Below are 14,353 nucleotides of genomic sequence, written 5' to 3'. Positions count from 1 at the left end.
TTCGCAGTCCAGGTTATTTTTTCCAGCAGGTTGTTAGTGTAGGGTATTAATGCTGGAGCGGAGCTTTATACTCCTTCAGGACCGTGCACGTGAGCAGGCAAGCAGCCCATTAGGAAGCAGAGTCTTGCGACCCCAGAACAATCGCCCTTATCACCAATACTAAAGACCTTACTTTGTTGTGCGGAAGATTCATCCTGACCTCACAGTCGCCTTTTATGCACCAGACTCTGTGCGGTCTCAATATATTTCAAAGGCGCTTCCGAGCTCCCTATATTTAGCAGTGAACTAATGCACCATGCACCAGGCTGATTTCGTGGCGCACAAACCAGCTCCCGGCGCGATATCGCTGGTCGATGCACCCATTATTATTGACCACGAAGACTTCGAAGGCATCCGTATCGCAGCCACAACGCTCGCTCAAGACATTGCGAGGGTGACTGGTGAGGAAGCGCCTACCATCACCTCAGAGCAGAGTCCGTCGCCATGCGTCATCATCGTTGGCAGCGTCCAGAGGTCCAAATACATCCATCAATTAGCCTTGAGTGGGAGCATCGATATCAATATTGTTCAAACCAAATGGGAGACTTGGTGTACGGCACTTGTACATACGCCATGGGATGGATGCGCGAATGCTCTCGTGATCTGCGGGAGTGACAAGCGAGGCACCATTTTCGGTATCTATGCGTTGTCTGAGCAGATCGGTGTTTCGCCGTAAGTGAGATGAGTTACTTGACATGCGCAGTCATTGCTGAGGGCCTTTAGTTGGTATTGGTGGGCAGATGTACCAGTGGAGAAAAGCTTGTCTCTCTACGCACTAGACGTCAGAACCGTGCAAGGACCGCCGTCAGTCAAGTACCGTGGTATCTTCATAAACGATGAGGCGCCGGCACTATCAGCATGGGTACACGAGAAGTATGGGCCAAAGTACAATTCTGAGTTCTACAAGCACGTCTTTGAACTGCTGCTCCGGTTAAAAGCGAACTTCCTATGGCCGGCGATGTGGTTCGGTTACCCGCATCCAGGAAATTCTTTCTTCATGGACGATCCTCTAAATCAGGAGCTTGCTGACAAATATGGAATCGTGGTGTCTACATCGCATCATGAACCAATGCAGCGTGCGATGAATGAGTGGTTCGATGTGCCGTACAATGAACCAGAACAGAGCTGGAATTGGACAAAGAACAAAGAGAAGATCGCCAAGTATTTTGTCGAAGGGGCGCAACGAGCATCTACTTTTGAGAGCGTGATCACGATCGGCATGCGAGGTGATGGCGACCGAGAGATGGGAGTTGAGAACCCACAAGAAGTATTGAAAGAAGTCTTATCGACGCAAAGGAACATCATCGGCGATGTGTACGGTAGAGAAGACGCAGTACCTCAAGTGATGGCACTGTATAAGGAAGTGCAGGAGTATTATGAGAATGGACTCGAAATCCCGGAAGATGTGACACTCCTCTTTGCCGACGATAATTTCGGCACAATTCGAAGGCTTCCAACCGAAGCAGAGAGAATGCGAAGAGGCGGTGCAGGGGTGTACTATCACCTCGAGTACGTTGGAGAGCCGCGAAGTTACAAATGGCTGAACAGCAATTCTCTTGCCAAGGTTTGGCACCAACTCGACCAAGCACATCGCCATGGTGCAGACCAGATTTGGATTTTCAACGTTGGTGACATAAAGCCCCTTGAAGTACCACTGAGCTTTGTCATGTCAGTGGGGTGGGATGCGCACGCTATGGCTTTGGGTGACCTTCCAACCTTCCTCGAATCGTTCACTTCTCGTACTTTTGGCAGCGATCTAGCGGTGCCCACTGCAAAATTATTAATTAAGTACGACAAGCTGATTGCTCTGCGAAAACACGAACATGTTGAACCAAAGACGTTTTCGCTCATTAACTATTCCGAGGCAAACAAAATCCTGTCCAGCTGGGAGGCGCTTGTCAATGACGCGGAAACTCTATCTACCCGATTACATACAGCTACTAGGCCTTCTTTCTTCCAACTCATTTTACACCCTATTAAAGCATCATATACCTATATGGCACTCCAAATCTATCGCACAAAAAACGCACTTTACGCAAAACAACGTCGCAATTCAGCCAACCATTTCTTCAATCAATCAATTTCCCTCTTCAAAGACGACTTCCGGCTGTCTCAGGAATATCACACGATGCTCAATGGGAAGTGGAACCACATCATGCGACAGCCTCACCTCGGATACCGCGAGACTTGGCATGCGCCTTCACGGGACATGATAAGTGGGCTGTGTCTCGTACAAGCCAGTCAAGAATCGAACCCCATCGTCGGAAACATAGGTATTGCTGTCGAAGGTACTGAGGGTGTAAGACCTGGGTTGTGCAACGAAGAGAGCGACCGCACACATCCTTCGCGAAGAGACCTCGTATCTGGTGTTACGTTACCGGCAATGGACCCATATGGTCCGAAGTCCAGGGCTTTCGAGTTGTATTTGCGTGGTCCGAAGAGACTCACTTGGCAGGTTGAAAGTCCGGTAGATTGGATGCCGATGAACGCTCGTGGGATCCTGGACCCCACATTCGAAGGGCAAGATCCGTTAATCCAGGTGACGGTGAACTGGAAACTTGTACCAAAGGATTTCAACGATGAGGTCTTGTTGGTTCTACGCAGCGATCTTGGGGATTACGAACATATTCACATTCCAGTGAAGCACCGTAGCATACTGCCTCGGTTCGTTGGACATGTCGAGGCTGATCAAGTCATCTCCATTCCAGCTACTGATTTCGCAAACAAGGACGCGATTTGTTGTTGGAGGCACCCATACCTTGGCCGGGAAGCGAGCGGGGCGGTAAGCTTTCGCATGCAACCTAATTCGGGCTTGCAGAGCTGTGAGCTACTGTACCCTTTCTACACATTCACGTCAACCACTAAGGCGTCCTTACACTTATACTTTACGTTGACGCTTGATGTAAACCCAACATCACCAGCTCTGTATGGCCTCTCGCTTGACGGTAAAGACACTGAGATGCACAAGCTTGTACAACAATCTCAGAAGGCGGGGGAGCTACCACCCGGATGGTTGGAATCGGTCATGGATTGTGTTTGGATCAGAAAACACCAGGTAGATCTTGGCGATGCTGGTGCACACACCTTAAAGATTTTGCTCCAGGATGAGAATATGGCACTAGAAAAGATCGTTGTTGATTTAGGAGGTGTGCGGGAAAGCTACTTAGGGCCACCTGCAAGCTTCTATGCGACAGGTTAACTCCAATCATACTTCTTCACAGCCTTGTCAACAAAGAAGCTGGCTTGCAAGTTGAGTTAAGTCAAGCAGTATAAGCATGGAAATCCAGGAACACAAAGGCCCTATTATGACACGACTTTGCCGACGCCTCTTGAACATCGTAGTACCCAAAAGGAGAATAGCTTCAAGATCATAGGATATGTGTGGGCTGGCAATGAGATAGCGGCACATTGCCAAGAGAAGTGATTTGAGATACATCAGTAGTTAATCATGTGCCTTTTGAAATCTCCAATAGAACGTGGTGATTACGACAAAATGTATCATTCATATCAAAATTCAATAAAATTTTATTATTTGCGAAATATGTAGTTATCAAATGAAGGAGAGTTTCGATGAACGATATAGAGAGAAATGACATGATTGGATAAGTGTCTCAGTCCTTGCAAGATTATCTTCGGCTAGCCTTGCTGCGCTATGTTAAGAGTTGTCTCGCAGCACCCCCCACTTCGACCCTTACTTCAACAGAGTATAGCACTGTCGTCTTGCCGTTTTACGCTTGTGCACGTAATACGTTAGTATGCCACAAAGAGCTTCGTTGTTTTCTCTACATCATTACTAACCCTGATGGGTAGGACTGGTAATCTTACCAAATGAGCGTGTCGCTATGCTAGCCTTCTTCGCTAGGCTGTCGCGTTTGAACCCGCCAACTCCCATCCTTGCCCCTCTCACCTGTCCAGCGCATACACAACCATGCGACTATTGCGACGCAGCGATACTGGCGATATCACTCTTACTCAGTTTTCGGATAAGGACATTCCTCATTATGCAATACTTTCGCACACGTGGGGACCAGATGCTGAGGAGGTCACTTTTGGAGACCTGGTAAATGGCACTGGGAGGGATAAGTCGGGCTATAAGAAGATCCTTTTTTGTGGGGAACAAGCCGCACAGGATGGCCTGGAATACTTCTGGCTCGACACATGTTGTATCGACAAATCAAGCAGCGCAGAACTCACCGAGGCCATCAATTCGATGTTTAAATGGTATCGAGCCTCTGATATTTGTTACGCATTCCTCAGCGATTTGGAGCACGGAAAACAATCGCTCTGGGATTGTAAATGGTTCAGACGCGGTTGGACGCTCCAGGAGCTGATTGCGCCATCCATCGTTCGATTCTATGACGCGGAGTGGAATTTTCGAGGCGATAAGCTCACTCTACGTTCAGAACTGGCGTCCATTACTCAAGTTGATCCAGACGTTTTGACCAATGCTGTATCTCTCGCAGAGGTGCCGGTAGCTGTGCGAATATCATGGGCCGCTAGGAGGGAGACAAAGAGAGAAGAAGACCGCGCATACAGTTTGCTTGGGATACTTGGAATCAATATGCCTATGCTCTACGGAGAGGGAGAGAATTCGTTTATCCGACTGCAAAAAGAAATCATTAGAAACAGTCCTGATATGTCCATTTTCGGATGGACTCGAACGAACACGATAGCCCAGGGTGGCCAATATAGTGGTCTGCTTGCCTCATCACCAGCTGACTTCGAAGACAGTAGATCCTTGGTAGTCGCGCAGGATACTGTCTTCGATATTTGTGAATTCTCAATCACTAATAGAGGACTGAAGTTCGAAGTCCCACTATCAATGGATCCGAGCACAGGCTGCCACATTCTTCCTATCAATCATAAACGAAATTCACCCAACACGGGAGGTCATTCTCTTGGAGTATTTCTGCGACAAGTTGGACCTAGTCTATATGTACGGGCCCTTCCACATCTCGTAGGGTCGATTCGGCGTCGTAGATCTATCAAATCTTTTCAAGTTGCTACGACACTTTCACTGAAGGAAGCCACTGCTATCCGGGAGCGAGTTCTTTCCATTACCAGGCCAATACATCTGAACCATCCGGACATTGGGCTTTCCGAGATTGAGCCTGTTGGTTGTTGGGACCCGTTTCGAAGAATGTTGTTTGCAGGACATACAGGCGTGTTTCTGGGCTTCCTCCATTTTATGCCTGAGTGGGCTGACGAGTTTGATTCTTTTGTCCTTGTGTGCCGTTTTGATTGGACAAGAGACCCATCTTGGCGATTTGACTTAGTACGTGGCGATGACTGGCTGGACATTCGGCCGAGATATCACAATCTATACGAATACAACTATAGCGCATTCATGATGTATCGGCCAATGCTAAGTTTGGATCTTCCGCATCTGTATGATGAATCAAGAAGAAAGCAAGTAGTAGTATATCTGGCCTCAGATGAGCTCCCTACAAAGGGATGCGCTTCTCTCAGCTTGGAAGTCAAAGATTTGGAGATAGCAGCTGAATAATACCCTAGCGGGTTTATCCTCTCTGTACCACTTCTCTGTATGGATCAATTCGTATTTAAAGGTGCATTTAGACTTTCTTTTGTTCGTTCATTATAGCATTGCTCGTCCCCAGTCTATATTTGACCAGAGTAGCTCTACCATGGCTCTTTCATTGCAAGATAGATAGTTTTCTGTTCGAAACCTTTGAGACGGCGAACATCAACATGATACACCTCTCCACTCGCATATCCCTTCAAGTGTGGTGCATTTGCAAGCTTTTCTTGGCTGACTGAAACCACTCGAGTGCACACTGCATACGTTGCATACGTTGTCCAATTCGATTCCTGAGTACAATACGTCCAACAAATGAGATCAGGACCAAAGTTTTTAACAAACAGGCTCATCCTTAGTCCATGTGTGGTTATCTCTGGACGTTGTAAAACGTTTATGCTAGACGGTAGATGGCTTGCGAGATGCTCTGTGGACGCAAGGTCTAATAGAGAATGTCGCTCGACGCTGAGCCATTCCAGCTTTTCTGAGGTGTCCTTTATTCTTTCCACTGATAAGGTTGGGGGTGGAGCTAGTAGGTCCCAGACTGCACTCTGCTGATCATTGTCGGTATCCGAGGGCCTTGTGCAAAGCAGAATCGTGTAGTCCTCGATTCTCCTAAAAATCTCATCCCAAAAGCGAAGACAGGCGTTCCAGCTGCCTTCTCCATACATCATCGTCATTTTGATGCCGAAAATGCCTAGAAGAGAGTATACCTGGTCTTCTTCCAGTGTTGCTCCGCGGTTTGCTGCCCACAACAACCGCTCTCTTACACTGAAATGAGCCAAAGGTCTTCCTTCAAGGGCTTGGGTAGCAATTCCAGTTATCTCATGGAGAGTTTGCCGAAGTGTGTTCTTATCGCCAAGCTTTTGGCCTTCACAGGAGAAGAACTCGGCCGAACGCGGGGCAAGAAGCTCCTGAAGGGTCCAACTCCGGGCGAACCATTTGCTTTTCCTAAAAGCTGACTGCCACCTGCAATCAGATTTTTTGCTAGTTTCTTCCCAGTCCGGTGTGGAGATATCAGATAGATAGATGTAGCATTTTGCTGCATTCCGATAACAGTAAAACAAAGAGTTGATAGCATCTTCAAGTGCGACCGAATTAGACCTGTCAATGCAACAGGAGTCCACCCAGAAGTATTCCAGACCGTCCAGCGCAGCCTGTTGAGCGCAGAATAGAAGCTTCTTATACCCTTTCTTGTCTCTTCCACCATTAGGTGAATCTTTCAAATCGGCAAGCGTCACCTCCTCCCCTTGCCAGGTGTGCGAGAGGATCGCATAAGGGGGGATATTTCCCCCTACTAAATCGTCAGTCCATCCAAATCCCCTGTCAATCTCAGTAAATAGCAGCAGCATTAGGCTGTGTGTGCATCTATATGCGCGAGCGGCAGAGGTAAGTGTTGGAGCTTCGATGCAGGCTGAGGAAATTGATGGCGGCTCGGGGTTCACCCACGCAGGGCAAAGAGATGGTAGCTCTTAGATCTATTGCTAACGCTAGGTGATGGTTTCCTAAATCAGAGGTGAGGAGGAGTGGTATCCAGAGGCTTTGTAGTGTAGCAATCCGAACGTTGGGGCGGGAGGCGCAGCTCGCCTGCGCAGTAGCGTACGTAAGGCTGGCATTGCATAGCCTTGTGGCAGCCACCATACTATGGATCAAGAAGCGATCCTTACATCAGAAATTCAACTTGTACACTGTTTTTACTACAGGAGTATCAAGATGTCTATTGGGTGGTATTAATCCGTGCACAGATAGATACCTTGGCCTCAAGGACTGTGCCGCTAGTTCGTAGTAGGTGGAACCCCACACTAGTTTCTTAGCGACCTGTTCTGACACACACTGATCCAGAAACCCAGCAACCCGGAAAACCCCTGACAGCCCAAACCTACCCATCACTATCTCCGCGCTCTCAATTCCCAAGACTTAACCGACATAAGTACTTAAGCGCAATGGTGTATAAAAATCCGAAATGTTCTCTAATGTATGCTTTTCATTGGCTGCCCAAGCCTTATCTCTTGTCCGCCCCGCCGTGCTCCACGTGCCGGATGCGATAAGAAGATGGGACGGGTGGGTATGGTAGGAAAGCAAAGCCGGACAATTCCAAGCCTTGGTACGGTGGGGGATGCAGATTGCAGATAGTGAATTTGGAATGAAGAATGTTTGCGTTGGGCATGATGCTGATAGTCACGAGTAAGCGTGGCAGTATATAATATGGGGGGGGGGGTGCTAATGTAGATATGAAGGTATTTGTGTTACAGTTCCTATCTTGTACAGTGTGGGAACAATGGGTACAATAAAAGCCCTGGCCGCAGTTTCGTTGGTTGCAGCGAATGTCAAGGCTGCTTTGTCTTCTACGGGCTTCACAATATCCATGTCAGACATTGACTATTTCCTTCCCCCAAGGCCGGTGGCCAAGATATTTAGATGCAAGGAAACCCAGACGCTTTTCGACGATGCACCATTTGTGCCGTTTACGGTAGTGAAGGGCGATGACTCGGTGATGGATGTCGCATCGCTGACGATTGGTTATGCCGACGACGATGTGTGGCAGGAAGGTTTCATGCAAGGTACTTACTTCATAGAACATTTGCAGCTTTGCAAGTAACCCATCATTCAGCAATCCATGTGTAGGTTAGCAGTGTGAGATTTACAAACTCATCTATCCCTATTCTATCTGACAACTCCTCATCTCAATTGCCTGTCGGACCCTACTTCATCAATGCCGCTGGTCATGTTTTCGAGGCTTGGAGGCTGTTTTTGGACGTGCAGGATGCATTTACAGTCAGCAATTGGAAATGGAGACGGTTCATATTCAGTGCTGCCTGCTGGCACAGTTGGCCAACGCCAAGCGATCGCAGTGCTTTCTCGTCTGTACTTTACCAAGACCGCTGAAAAGCCACTGGCGGGTGTACGAGTCGGTATCAAAGACATTTAAGGTACGTTGAGATGACCAAGTGGCTATCGCATCTTACTGACTTTGCCCAGATATCAGAGGTCTTCGCACTTCAAACGGCGATCAAGCGTGGTACTGGCTATATCACCCAGCCAAGGCCACAGCACCACCTGTGCAGAACTTGATTGATGCTGGAGCCGTTATTGTCGGCAAGATGATCACCTCTCGATTCGCCAATGGAGAGACTGCGACTGCTGACTGAGTAGACTACCATGCGTCGTTCAATCCTCGTGGAGATGGCTATCAAGACACATCATCCAGCTCCACTGGCGGTGGTGCTGGTACCGCATCGTACTCATGGTTGGATGTCAGTCTGGGCTCTGAAACTGGTGGAAGTGTGCACGGCCCAGTCCAAGTTCAAGGGTTGTATGGCAACCGACCGTCACACAGCCTCGTCTCTTTGGATCATACGATGCCGCTCAACTCTGTACTTGACACACTCGGTTTACTTGCTCGCAACCCCCCTATCTGGATGGAAGCTGCCAAAGTCATGTATGGTCCCAACATCACCATAACTAGTAGCTATCCCAAGAGTATCCAGACGATTTGCTGGCCTACGGAGGTAGAAGACGAGGCTGACCAGCTGCTTATTGACTTCTTGGGCAATGTAACCAATTTTTTGAGTGTGAATCCAATGGCATACAATCTAACGGCAGAATTTGATGCTGCCAACCCAGATGTTGCACTTCGCGTCCCGCTGGGTTTCAGCAGCGGCCGGATTTCAGTCATGTCGGAAGTACCCGACTATGTTTTGCCGCTGGGCGAGACGCCATACAATTCTTTGATTACCGGCCATGTAGAGTACCTCCCTGTCACGGCCAACCTGCTGGTGGCAAAGGGATGCGACGACATGCTGTTTTCACTCATCTCGGAGCTTTACGATGCGGGCATACTGAAGGAGAGCAAGGTCGGACAGAGTGGAGTGACTGGTGGGGAGATTCTGTACCGGAGGGGGATGCCAGTATGTTGATAGTTGGTTCCTAATACACTATAGTTTCCGTGAATACCTTTGAGACAACTGGTGTTGTGGTTAGCCAATGGGAGGGTTCGGATGTGGGGTGGAAGAAGAATAGGGTTGCTCAGCGGAGTTCCGTGTAGGTACCCAAGCCATTGGCCAATCACAGCGCAGACAATGAGCTCCTTCAATCCGGATGGCGCCCACTGGCCAATGCGAGTACAGACGCTGTTCCGCGCCTCTTCTTTGTGTGACGTCCGGACTTGGTGATGGTGACGACACAGCAAAATCACGAGTGAATGGTGATGGGATGGCCTCGCTGTTGCAATGAGGGGACACTACGCACTCGATTCGGCTCTCCGCTGTGCTTTGCGGAAACAGACCGCCTGTTTGCAGCTTAGAAACTTCACGCCCACGGTCCGAGTAAGCTCAGCACATTGCTTTCTGCACCTCTAGCTTATCGATTGTCCCGTATAAGTAAAGACGCGCACCCTCGGATCACCTCTCACTGGAAACCACCTGCATCGACATCTCTCCTACACGACACTCGGCTTGCTTGTTAGAATCCCTAAACATGTCTCTTCCAGCCCACCCAGCATTCGTCCACTTTCCCATCACCACGACCCTCTTGACCGGTGGTCTGGATGCTTTTTACTTCTTCTACAAGTATCCAGCCACGTCTTCTACTGTGGCCTCCATTTGCAAGTAGCTTCAATCCCAGCCAGAGAACACTATGTATTAACAATTGCTCCTCAGACAAGACTCTTGACATCAAACTCGCCCCCCAGCTGTTTCCCTTCTTCAGCTACTACCTCACCATCCTCACCATTGCCTTCTCCGTCCCTGCCGTCATGACCGGAGCCTCTCAATTGATGCCGCTGATCAAGCGCGACGGCCTCAACTCCCGCAAGGCCAAGATCGCCATAGCCCATGCTGCTATCAACGACGTTACCGTTGTCGCTGCGGCCCTCAACTGGTGGACACGCCGAAGCCGCCCCATGTTCGAGCCCACCAGCACAAACATCCTCGCCAGCTGTGTGTTGGCGCTTCCGGCCACTCTTTTTGCTGCCCATCTGGGTGGAAAGCTGGTCTACAACTACGGCATGGGCTTTACCGGTGCTCAGGCCAAGGCGAAGAAGTCACAATAGAAATAAAAACATATTTTTAGGAAGCGACAATGGATGTTGGAAATGGTTGAAGAGACGAGGCTCAGCATGCTGAATTGCTAGACACGTGCAGCTTGAGAAGCTGCTTTGATGAACAGATGAACATAGGACTAGCAGTTGAGTATACACCGAAAATTACATTATATGAGCAAATACTACAGCTCAAATTCCAATACATCATACTGCCCACTTCCTTGTGCACAACAATGCGTCCTTCCCCCTTGCAGCGTCTGTTCCAATAGGCGACTCATCTGTACTTGACTCAAAATCTGGCACCGCTGCAATTCAAGCAAGTCGCTCAGATGGCAGTGAAAGCACAGTGTCGTCTCGCTCAAGAACGACTGTTTCCGAATAGCATCGTTGCCACTGCGCGCTACAGCCGGCGTCCGCAGCTCAGGTAAAAGTATAATCGCAAACCCCGAAATCAGCCACTTACCGCCCGCACTCAGACGCAAGATAAACGCATTATTCGCATCGGTAACGCCCGAAAAAGTGCAGATGCGATCTCCAGATCGCACCTCATACGATCCGGGACCACCGCCACATGCAAGGCCAATAATGCCATTCGTACCCACAAACGACGTGTACCGCTCGTGCCGCTGATCCGTATCCCGTCGGCTCAGCCGATGGCTTCTGGCTTCCAAATACAGGCCTGCGGCATCGTTCGTCATGCTCCGCTTGATAATGTCGCGCATAACTATACTCCCATCACCAGTCTCCGCCTCCCCCCACGGCTGCGCATCCCGCGCCGCAGTCGCGCGTATAAGCCCCGTGATAATCAGATCCGTCGACTCTTCAATAATGGACTGGCGCACCTTTTGCGACGGCCCAGGGTTCCCGTACGGCACGTAGGGATCCGCAAAGCTGAGTTGGATGTCGGTCTCGTTTTTCGTGACGAGATCGCCTAGATCGAGGATGTCTTGGCTTAAGAGCGATTTCGGATGCATGTTTGAGCGCGTCCAGCCTGAGCTCCAGGTTTTTGGGAGAAAGGCTTCGTCATGGTCGACGAAATCGCCGACTTCAGTTATGGTGCTGATGAAGGATATCGAGGCCGTCATGCAGGGTGTAGCCGTTAAGACGTAGACGTGGGGTTGGACTTGAGGGCACAGTTGTAGTACGTGTTGGGCGAGTTTTTCGGGTGAGACGTTGAGGGCTTGGGTGAGGAAGGCGAGGAATTTGTAGTCGTCTTTGTCGCCGCCTCGGTGGTCACTGTTGCATTGATTGCGGAGGACGTCGACGAGGAGCTCCACTGCTGACTTGCTGTAGTCGGGTAGAATCTGTTCTCCACGCCCCTTTGATGCTACGCCTAGGAACCCGTAAACACGGTCATGTTCCACTGTGCTCTGGGATGAAGCAAATGCTTGCAAAAGGTCACGCAGCCGGAATGTAGCCTTCAACGTCCTGCTATTTCGCCGACCCATGACCTCTCTCCTATACTGCTTCGAGTGCTTGAAATCCCGCCGATACTTGAACAACAAGTACCCGCGACTCGCATAGATTTGCCTTGCAGCAGATACAATCGGTTTAGATGTCAATCCGTCTTTCCAGATATTTTCCACGACTGAGGCGTCGACACTGTAGTCGCCACACCATATGTCGACGCGCTGAGCGAGCACAAACTCCTGAACTACCCATACACGGCCCCAGTACGGTTTGTCGAGTACGGTTGCCAGTGCGTGATGGAATTCCTCGACCCGCAGCAGATATGGATGCCGCGCGAGCATAAAGGCTAGCTCTTCCGTTCCCGTAGCGAGGCCGAGCCATACAATGACGGATTCCGCACCAGTGTATATATCGCGCATGAGAGAAACTTGGTGGTTACGTTCTGTCATGTTGCTCTGGTCAATGACAATAGCGTCAATCCACAATGACATGGGTTTGATTGGATCCTTTTCAGAGCTTTGTCGCAGGTGCTCCTTTTTGCGGTACTGTCTAAGAAAATTCCACAAGCCTTCTCCGACTGTGAACTTTGATCCCTGGATTTCAATGTTCTTTCTTTGACCGCCCTTGTCCCACGTGTATGACAGTGCAATAAACGCGGGCTTCTCGTCAAGGTCGCATGTTGATAGTTTTGCTTGGATTGGCTCATACTCTGGTGCAGGTATTATTTCCAGGAGTCTGATAGTTTTCTTGTTTGGGTCCAAGGGGCCATATTGCAACGCGGGTAGCGCATCTAGAGGGTCTTCGAGATTGGGTAAGGAAGTTGCTGTGGGTATGACGGTTACACTGGATTTGCGTTTTGACATGGAAATCCGAAACGGGTCCACAAATGTTTTTCTGAGCAGACTCTGCTTCGGACCCTCGGGTGCATCCATAGCCGTATGTATGTTTTTATGAGCAACTACGGGAGATGCGATGGCCTGACGATTTCTTGGCGGCACGGCTGAGGCAAGAGATATCGGGTGGCAAATCCTATCAGATCATTGTTGTATCTTACTCTGAGGTTGGTGATGTCTTTACCTGGCCTCGAGTACGAGAATATCTTGATGGCGACACGTATTCTGCGACACGACTAATGGGAAATCCTAGTCCATGCAGTTGGCATGACGATATTGTTGGGCTCGGTAACAGCGCTAAGTAGTTGTGGGCGGAAGCCGTCACGCGCTTGGTGAGTGTGTGAATCTGCTACTATGACCAGAGCAATACCGCTCGTTTCATGGCTCCTGATGCTAAGCCTTGTGTCCCAAGTGGACACGCAAGGAGTTTACTGCACCGAAACACAATGCAATGTCGCGCTGGCATGAGGTCATTGAGGAATCTTTTGGCCCCCACGATCAGTCACGTGATCATATCCAGATCCTTCGAAGAGGCGGCGATCACAGTACGAGCTCCAGACCTGAGGTAGTGTAGCGAAACGAAATTGCCCGTATTCTGAACTTAACTATTTTACGTGTATGTTATTTTTCTAAAGCAATGTAGTGGGCTTGCATAGCACTTATTGCACATGCAACTGCCTTTTCAATCATTAGCCCATTTCATGGCAAAGTATTTATAGCTTTCTGCCCCTTTCCCTTTAATATTGGTATTCGTACTCGACCAAATCCGATATGGTGGCTGAAAACCAAATGATATTGCCAATCTTGAGTGGCCTCTTAGTTTTTGGAGTACACGCATTCTGAGTGCGTTCGTGGAAAGAACCTGTTCGTGTTGACATTGTAGGCTCTCATACTCTAAATGCATATGGATTGGTGGCGTTATCATATTTAATAAAGTTGTACTGAGTATTGGTTGCCTAATGTACAAAAAACCAATCACTATGAGGGTGCATCGGAAATACAATTTATCGTATTATTCCGAGTGCAGCCAGGCTTTGCGTAACCTGAACGAGCCGAAAACGCAACACTCCAAGAATCCCAATACATCTTATGCAAGGGATATAGTTTTCTTCACGCCTTATTTTAATCTGCAAACACTAGCTCGGGGCCCATACGTAGAGTGTTATTTTAGTGCAGTCACTAGAGCAATGGCCACCCATAGATCGACCTTTGACTACACCTGTCTTCATATAAGTATGTTAAAGTTCGTTCTTCCTCCTCAACTATCCCATCAATACCTTCTACATGAGCTCTAAGTCTCAATACCGAATGTGCCCGCGTTTAGCCTAATCTCAATGGGCGCCTTACCCGCGCACCGCGCTGATCCTGCATGTCAGCCTCATAACCCCACTTCTATGCAATCAATATTTCAGCATCACATCATCGAGGTTCGCC

At 49.1% G+C, this 14,353-nt stretch overlaps 7 protein-coding genes across 7 annotated transcripts; 5 read left to right on the top strand and 2 right to left on the bottom strand.

Annotated features, from left to right (window-relative positions):
• Positions 1 to 295: 295 nt before the first annotated feature.
• COCSADRAFT_151754 (glycoside hydrolase family 115 protein) lies at positions 296 to 3,445 on the top strand (the record flags this gene model as incomplete). The annotated part of the gene is made up of 3 exons (XM_007706251.1): positions 296 to 711; positions 763 to 1,444; positions 1,562 to 3,445. 3 exons carry the CDS (start codon positions 296 to 298, stop codon positions 3,236 to 3,238), a joined length of 2,775 nt encoding a protein of 924 aa, XP_007704441.1. The 3' UTR covers positions 3,239 to 3,445.
• A 326-nt stretch (positions 3,446 to 3,771) lies between these two features.
• On the top strand, positions 3,772 to 5,612 carry COCSADRAFT_250555 (uncharacterized protein). The gene is made up of 2 exons (XM_007706250.1): positions 3,772 to 3,788; positions 3,850 to 5,612. The coding sequence occupies exon 2, from the start codon at positions 3,968 to 3,970 to the stop codon at positions 5,543 to 5,545; it is 1,578 nt and encodes a 525-aa protein (XP_007704440.1). The 5' UTR covers positions 3,772 to 3,788; positions 3,850 to 3,967; the 3' UTR covers positions 5,546 to 5,612.
• A 583-nt stretch (positions 5,613 to 6,195) lies between these two features.
• On the bottom strand, positions 6,196 to 6,927 carry COCSADRAFT_70880 (uncharacterized protein; the record flags this gene model as incomplete). Its single annotated transcript, XM_007706249.1, has 1 exon — positions 6,196 to 6,927. A coding segment is annotated over one exon (732 nt), but the record flags the coding sequence as incomplete, so codon positions are not given.
• Positions 6,928 to 7,417: 490 nt separating this feature from the next.
• On the top strand, positions 7,418 to 8,214 carry COCSADRAFT_250542 (uncharacterized protein). The gene is made up of 2 exons (XM_007706248.1): positions 7,418 to 7,759; positions 7,813 to 8,214. Exons 1-2 carry the CDS (start codon positions 7,726 to 7,728, stop codon positions 8,172 to 8,174), a joined length of 396 nt encoding a protein of 131 aa, XP_007704438.1. The 5' UTR covers positions 7,418 to 7,725; the 3' UTR covers positions 8,175 to 8,214.
• On the top strand, positions 8,204 to 8,620 carry COCSADRAFT_40686 (uncharacterized protein). Its single transcript, XM_007705962.1, has one exon. The coding sequence runs from the start codon at positions 8,340 to 8,342 to the stop codon at positions 8,502 to 8,504; it is 165 nt and encodes a 54-aa protein (XP_007704152.1). The 5' UTR covers positions 8,204 to 8,339; the 3' UTR covers positions 8,505 to 8,620.
• A 1,130-nt stretch (positions 8,621 to 9,750) lies between these two features.
• COCSADRAFT_184765 (uncharacterized protein) lies at positions 9,751 to 10,848 on the top strand. Its single transcript, XM_007706247.1, has 2 exons — positions 9,751 to 10,178; positions 10,234 to 10,848. The coding sequence occupies exons 1-2, from the start codon at positions 10,052 to 10,054 to the stop codon at positions 10,623 to 10,625; spliced, it is 519 nt and encodes a 172-aa protein (XP_007704437.1). The 5' UTR covers positions 9,751 to 10,051; the 3' UTR covers positions 10,626 to 10,848.
• COCSADRAFT_203258 (uncharacterized protein) lies at positions 10,799 to 13,172 on the bottom strand (the record flags this gene model as incomplete). The annotated part of the gene is made up of 2 exons (XM_007706246.1): positions 12,943 to 13,172; positions 10,799 to 12,816 (listed from the first exon to the last, which is right to left on the bottom strand). Exons 1-2 carry the CDS (start codon positions 12,956 to 12,958, stop codon positions 10,799 to 10,801), a joined length of 2,034 nt encoding a protein of 677 aa, XP_007704436.1. The 5' UTR covers positions 12,959 to 13,172.
• Between the last annotated feature and the right edge of the window lie 1,181 nt (positions 13,173 to 14,353).

This window comes from Bipolaris sorokiniana, assembly GCF_000338995.1.
Source record: "Bipolaris sorokiniana ND90Pr unplaced genomic scaffold COCSAscaffold_15, whole genome shotgun sequence".
Taxonomy (NCBI): Eukaryota; Fungi; Ascomycota; class Dothideomycetes; order Pleosporales; family Pleosporaceae; genus Bipolaris; species Bipolaris sorokiniana.
Note: the sequence above shows the minus strand (reverse complement) of the source record. Positions and strands in the feature narration are given on the sequence as shown.